The sequence below is a fragment of the Cryptotermes secundus genome, unplaced genomic scaffold, assembly GCF_002891405.2.
Source record: "Cryptotermes secundus unplaced genomic scaffold, Csec_1.0 scaffold165, whole genome shotgun sequence".
NCBI lineage: Eukaryota > Metazoa > Arthropoda > Insecta > Blattodea > Kalotermitidae > Cryptotermes > Cryptotermes secundus.
In genome coordinates, this window is record NW_019737087.1 from 8,401 (window position 1) to 15,308 (window position 6,908).

General features: G+C 37.2%; 1 protein-coding gene across 3 annotated transcripts in view; it reads left to right on the forward strand.

Moving 5' to 3' along the window:
• Positions 1-607: 607 nt before the first annotated feature.
• The window catches only part of LOC111870043 (S phase cyclin A-associated protein in the endoplasmic reticulum), a gene marked incomplete at its 5' end in the record, with an annotated part of 200,597 nt that continues 194,296 nt past the window's right edge, over positions 608-6,908 (forward strand). For all 3 annotated transcript variants that reach the window (XM_033753659.1, XM_023861996.2, XM_033753660.1), the window contains 3 exon segments: positions 608-711; positions 1,392-1,538; positions 3,820-5,067. In XM_033753659.1, coding sequence (XP_033609550.1) covers positions 608-711; positions 1,392-1,538; positions 3,820-5,067 — 1,499 coding nt within the window.

Genomic DNA, 6,908 nt, shown 5'->3' on the forward strand with positions numbered 1-6,908 from the left:
ATACTGTACTGTATTGTGATGAGTATGCACAGTGGGAGGTAGAAAAAAAGAAATACATTTTCCTTGAAGTATGTTGTCTTAAGGAGTAATGCTTCTGACTTGTACATATTTTGAAAGTGTCTGGTTGGAAAACTTGACTATCCTGGCTGAGATTGTTCATGGTTTTATTCCTTCTGTCTGCCCAGCTAAAAGCTGGGGTAGTACCTCTGGGTAGGCCATGCCTCAAGATTCTTGGGATCAGCCGTCACACAGACTGTATTAGAAACTCATTCCATGATATATGTTTTCACTATGAAATGGTCACCATCAAGTGTAAACACACAAACATATTAAAAATCCACACTGTAGTGTGAAAAATATGTACAAATTAATACTGGTGCATGAGTTAAGGTGTGACTGTAGGGCTAAAATTTTTACATGAGTTATGTATATTAGTAAAAATTGTTGATGATGTGGGTTCTCATAAAAGTTTTGATTGGATATGACATAATCCATAGTTATTTTATGCCAGTTATATTGCTTATGTATTTTGATATTGTTTACCTTTATGTTATATATATTATGTTATATATATATATATATGTTATTATATTATGTTTGTTTTTAAAACTGCAAGCAAGATATTGGGCCTTCCTGTTTGGTAACTTGCAGAGGGCTGTGGATGAAATCTATCAGACATGTGAAACAGATGAAAGTGTTTCAGAGTGTAAGGTTAGTTGTGTGTGCTTTCAAGTTTCAAGTTGCTTATTTCATGATGCTGACAATACTGAAACTGTAGCAATGATGGTAGGTTGATCAATGTCTTTGGAGCAGTTGGTGATATGAGAATTAGCAAGGAAAGCTCTGGAACTTCAGGATATTTGGGCTAATGCCACTTGATCCACCATATAGCCCACATGACTTTACCTGGCATTGAACCTTAACTGCCATGGTGGGAAGCTGGTGTCTAACCTCCTGAGATATGATGTGTCCTCTTTTTTTGTAAACATAATAGATGCATTCTTGAGAGAACTTGTTAAATTATTTGTGCTCACATGCCAATGTAAGGGGCATAGTGTATGGGTTGGTTGACTAGGTTTTGATTGTTTGGATATTTATCTGTATGCTAAAAATACACCTTTTTTGGTGCAGTGCTTACACAAGGATAACTTAGTCTTTCTCCCCCCTTTAATCCTTTCTCTAGGATAGTATTGATTCTCACGGTAGGAGATAATTTGGAAATTCCTGTACACTGAATGATTTGCGTACAGATTGGAAATATATGAGTTTACACCATAAGAAGCCACATGAAGAAGCTGATAAGAATGCAGGTCTAAATGTTATTTACAGAGTTCTGTACAGTAATGAAATACAGAGATTTTATAGTGTTTTGTTTTACATTATTCGTACAGGAGGTGATCCTGGTGCTTGAAAATTACACTCGTGATTTTCACAATCTTATTGAATGGTTCAGGCTGAAATGGGAATATGAGAACACTCCTCCACCACAGCGACCAACATCACTGGCATGGGAAGTTCGAAAGCCATCTCCAGGGAAGGTAAGAAGTCAGCTGAAAATTCCTGTAAACAGAAATCTTCCATTTTATTACTTAACGATGTTCTAAATAGCTCAGTGGCATTGATTCTTTATTGAGCAGTTTGTAGTCTCAAATTTCAACAACTGATCTTTGGGAGCCAGAAGCACTGCAGGGTAAGAGGTGATTAAAATGATTTACAGCTTCAGAACTGCAGGACCATCCCTTGTTGGTTCTGTGTCACAGCTTTAACTTAGCTGCAGCTGCCCCCTATAGCAGAGGGCCCTTTCCTTCATCTACAGACTGTGGATGTGCAATGCCATTGTTATAGCAACCAGTTTAATGTGAACTTATTCATATACAGGAGTGGAATTTGGCCCTTGGATTGCAGAGATGTTGGGATCTCGGTGGTGGAAAGGTGGTATGATGTGTCATGTTGAAAGAAAACCATTCAAACATCAAATGCTATTATGTAGCAAATTTTCCTTGGCGTGGAATTTTGGTATGATTACAATTGGGATTTTTGTTACATAATCATTTCTTATTTTAAATAGGTCATAATATGGAAATAAATATGTTGGTTTCATGCAGTTAGAGTATTTATATGTGAAGTATACGTTGCAGGACTCAATATACGTGGTCTGACAGTGAAGTTTGTGAACTCACAACTGTGCTTGCCATGGCAGCAGTGGACAGAAACCTCAGTATGGTTTTTTGATGTTGGCATATCAGGGTTTCACATATATGTTGTTGATATATGACAGTTCTTGCATTAGACTTTGACACTCCAGTCTCTTGAGCTAGACATTTTAGTGATTTTCTAAGTGTATGTTCAAGTCTGTTCCCTATGTCATCTACCTTCTCCTCAGTAAACCCTTGGTGCTGATGATTTTGTTTCTTGTCTGTTAAGAGTCCCGTTGTTCTAAGTATATTCACCAAATTGTGAATTATTTGTCTGCTGGGAACTCTTTCATCATGAAGTTTACGTTGAAATTTTATCTTACAGTTTCTAGTAGATCCATATTTTACATAGGTGTCATACAGAAATACATGTTGCTGTAAAGTATATCACACCATGATGTACCACACTCACCACTGCTCACTAACTGTAACTGAGAGTACGTGGCTAATGGAGCTGATAACTGCTTGCCTGCTGCATACTGCTGACAGATCATAAACAAATTCCCATGCATGATCTGCACTGCTTGCCTTGAAACATAATGTTTTTAAGCAGTTCACAAGTTAATTACTTCCCTTCATTCCAGCCATTACCAGCCATCAGGCATGCTGATTCATTGGCAAAATTTGTATGTGCCTCATAGCAAGCGACATACTGGTCGCTGTGAAGTGTAGAGCTGTGAGCCAATCAACAAAGTTACAAAAAAAAAAAAACTCTCTGTCCTTATTATGAAGTTGCCCTTTTGTTGACTTGCATTCTACAGAAAATTATCTCAAAAGTTGCATTTTTTTCTTCAGATTTCTGTTATTGTACATCATTTCAGGACCCTAGATTAATTGTGTTAGTGTTGTTCCCTTCTCACAAGTGAGTGTGCAGACCATGGTGTTATTACTCATTGTAGGAAATTAAAAGTATGATGTTTGAGCATAGTGTTTATATCACGGTTCATCAAAATTGGTTGACTGGTTAAACAGCTGATAGGAGGGGCAGGTATACAGACATACACACAGGCAGCTTTGTGAGCTCATGAGCATTCTTTTCTCCATTAAGGAATGAAGGTAGGCTGAAAGCAGACATTTTACAAAAAGCCTACTCTTGATTAATCCTGTGCAAATTATTTGTACCTGTTTTTATCTTTCATATATCATTCTGCATTGTATTTATTGAAGATTTTTAAAATGTACATTTCCATAGAGGCAGATAGGTGCTTGAGAACCAGGCTGTTGTCTGTTCCTTTTTTTTTTGTGTGTTTTTTATTCATCTCTTATATGATGTCTTTCATATTCTGTGAAGTCCTAGGAAGAAATGTAATGAATGGGAGAGTTGGAGTTAATTGCTATCATATTAAAATTATAATTTTGAGTGAGTTAGTAATTCATGATATAGCTAGATTGAAAATACTGGAATATGTGATTGTCTTTTTTTTTAATTATCATGTATGTATGCAGATTTTGTACAGAAGTTGTTTTCTGTATCTTTAATTACTTACACTGTTATTATGAACAGCTGAAGAAGGCACAGGTTGTGAGACAGTTAGTTTAGGTGTGGCCCAAGCTTTGTATTACATTTTGTTATGTTACATGGAGAGGTGAATTCGTTGTGATGTTTTATGGCTATCTATTTCAGATCCGTCCTGTGACAAACATGGAGACTGTAACTGTTGAAAGTCATACTGGTACAAATGTAAATAGAGGAGATACACCAACTTTAACTGTACAAAATGTTAACATGCAGAAAAGAGATTACATTTCATTACGGCCATACAATGGTGCAAATAGTAATGGAGCAATGATAACTGATGTTGATGTTGGAAACAATACTAGCAGTAGTGATAGTGTAGGTATAAGTAACACAGTGCCTCTTAATGATGGAAATGAGACTAAAATACATGATCAGACTGTTCTTAATTTACAAGGATCAAACAGTCTAACAGAGGTTACAGACAATACCGTGCAGAATGTAAATAATGATATAAATAAGAGGCTTGCAGTTATAGGTAATATGGAGGTAAGTGAACAGCAACCAGAATGTGGTACTACTTTTACTGTAGGTAATGTAATTTTAGACTCAAATGATCCAGGGTGTAGGAAAGACGTGTGTGGTGTGAGGGAACTGAATTTTGAGAATAAAACAGAGGATGGTGTACATGATGGAGAAATGGCTGCTAACATTCAAGTGAGAAATAGTACAATTTATGGAATTGATACAACTACAATTAAAGAAGGAAGTGAAAATAATTATGCAAATAAAGACTTTGAGAAGGTTGATGAGGGTAATGAATCAGAGAAGCCAAGGAAGCCATGTTGTGATATCGTTAGAGATATTTCTGATGAGGATAAGAGAGATAATAATGATGTGGGAAGTGGAAAAATTGATGAAGTTAAATTGCATGATGTTCCTGTAATGATCCATCAGGCCTCTCAGACAGATTTAGAAGAATGTGTTGAGGATGCTGATGGCTTGAGATTCCTCTCAATCCCACAAAAACCAATGGATACGACTCCTGCAGTTGTTAGCAAGCCTACACAAGTAATTAATGTTGTAAGTAAAACAGCTGCTTTAGGCAAGTCACCAGTAGCTCCACTGCGTGCTGGAGTCCGCACATCTCTTGCACCTGTTGTGAGACCTCAGCCTTCTGTGAGACCAGCTTATGCAACTGTTTCAAGGCTTAGTAGTCCAGCCAGTACTAGGAATCATGCATTGTCACATGCGAATCTAACAACTCCCAGACCCTACAGCAGTCCTCGGCTTGTTCAGAGTCGCACTTCCACAGATGTCAGACCTGCTGGAAAGGGAACTGCATTAAGAAAGTTGCCAGTGGAGCCAACTGCAGGAGCCTTGAAGTCACAGAGACCAACATCACTAATAAGACAGGTAAGGAACTGTAATTGTTTGTACCTTTATGCAGAGTATGCGCAAAGTAGCATTATAGTATTGAGGGTATGTACATAACCATGTTTGAATGTGTATAAGTTGTTTCCACCTGTACATCACACCCCTGTTTTGTGAAAGATAATTTGGTACTTGTTTCCCCGTTTGTGAAATGACTGGAGCATGAAGGTGACCAGTCACCTACTTTTTTCCTTTTCATTGTCCAAAATATATGCTTATGTTCAAGCCAGAAGGTTGCGGGTTCAAGTCCTGATGAGGTCATTAGATTTTTTTCAGTTGACCTAATCCTTCCAGCCGCATTATGGCCCTGGTGTTCACTCAGCCTCTAACATAAGTGAGTACCAGGAATTAATTAAATAATTTTCTGGGGAGTAAAGTGCGGCTGGCGTGTAAGGTTGAGAACCTTACTGCCATCTTTGAGCTGATTGTCTAGATAATGTGGGACCCTCAACATCTCACAACTCTATGGGCCTTCATGGCCTCATACAAGGATAGCTTCACTTGTTTACTTTTACCTCCATTTCATGGTGTTTGGGCAGAGGGACAACTTTGCATGCCTTATGTAATGTGAAATGCAGTTTATTAATCGTCATAGGTGTAACTCCCCAGAAAGGAAAGGATCTGTTCTGTGATAAAGAGGTTAGGGTATAGGTAGATCTCAATTTATGTGAGAGTTGTACTCCAAAAAGTTCCAGACTTTGAGATCACATAAATATAACATTAGCTAGGAAAAATTTTCCTTTCTCTCTTCTGATTCCTCCTCTGCCACTTTTGTAATTTTTTACTTCCCCTTCTCCCCACTTGTGTCAATCAGCAAGAAAGCAGTTCACATTAAAATGAGCACTGTTAATTGAAAGTTTCTTTGTTTTTCTTTATGGTATCTCTGTTATGTCCCAGTAGATTCACATCATCAACATAGACCCACAGGTGATGTGTCCCATTTAACTCCAGTCTCACCTGGTTTTCCTGGACTTTCTTAATGGCACATTCTAAAGCAAAATTGAAAAGTAGTGACAATAAAGCAGCTCCTTGCTTTAGACCCTTTTGGATAGGAAAATTATTGGACAAATGTTTACGTATACAGACTTTTACTATACATTTTATTTAAACACATTTTAACCAGCCTAACTAATTTCATGGATAATCAGAACTCTATGAGAATATTGTACAGTACCTCCCTCCTAACTGAATCATTGGCTTTCTTGAAGTCTATGAATAGCTGATGTACTGTCTCTTTGTACTGCCCTTTTTCTCCAGTATCAGATGAATGCAAAAGATCTGATCACTAGTTTGTCTGTCACATTGAAACTCACACTGATGATCCCCAGTAATTTCATCTATATACAGACTTAAGCTTGAGAGAAGGATATTGGATAAAATTTTGTATGAAGTTGATAGCAGTGATATCCCACAATAATTACCACAGTCAGTTTTATTGCCCTTCTTCTGAATTTGTATAATAATAGACTCCTATTGATAGACAGTTCTCTGTTATTAAAAATAGAATTAATGAGTTTATGGATCTCAGACCCTATGTTTCACCTTCTGCCCAAATCAGTTCTGCTGGAATTTGATCACTACACGTATCTCGCGATTTATGCCCTTTTTCCAATTGGCAATAGCAATTTCAGGTTCAAAAGGACTAGAATCAGGTACTAATGGCTGAGCTATATGTATTTCTATCTGCATAATATCACTGACCCTATGTACATCAATAACAGAGTAGTACTTCCACCTATTGAATTGAATTGAATTTATTTTAATTCTATAAATCCTAAGTAGGTTAGTACCTTTGGATACAGAACAAGTCAAAAGGTTACATA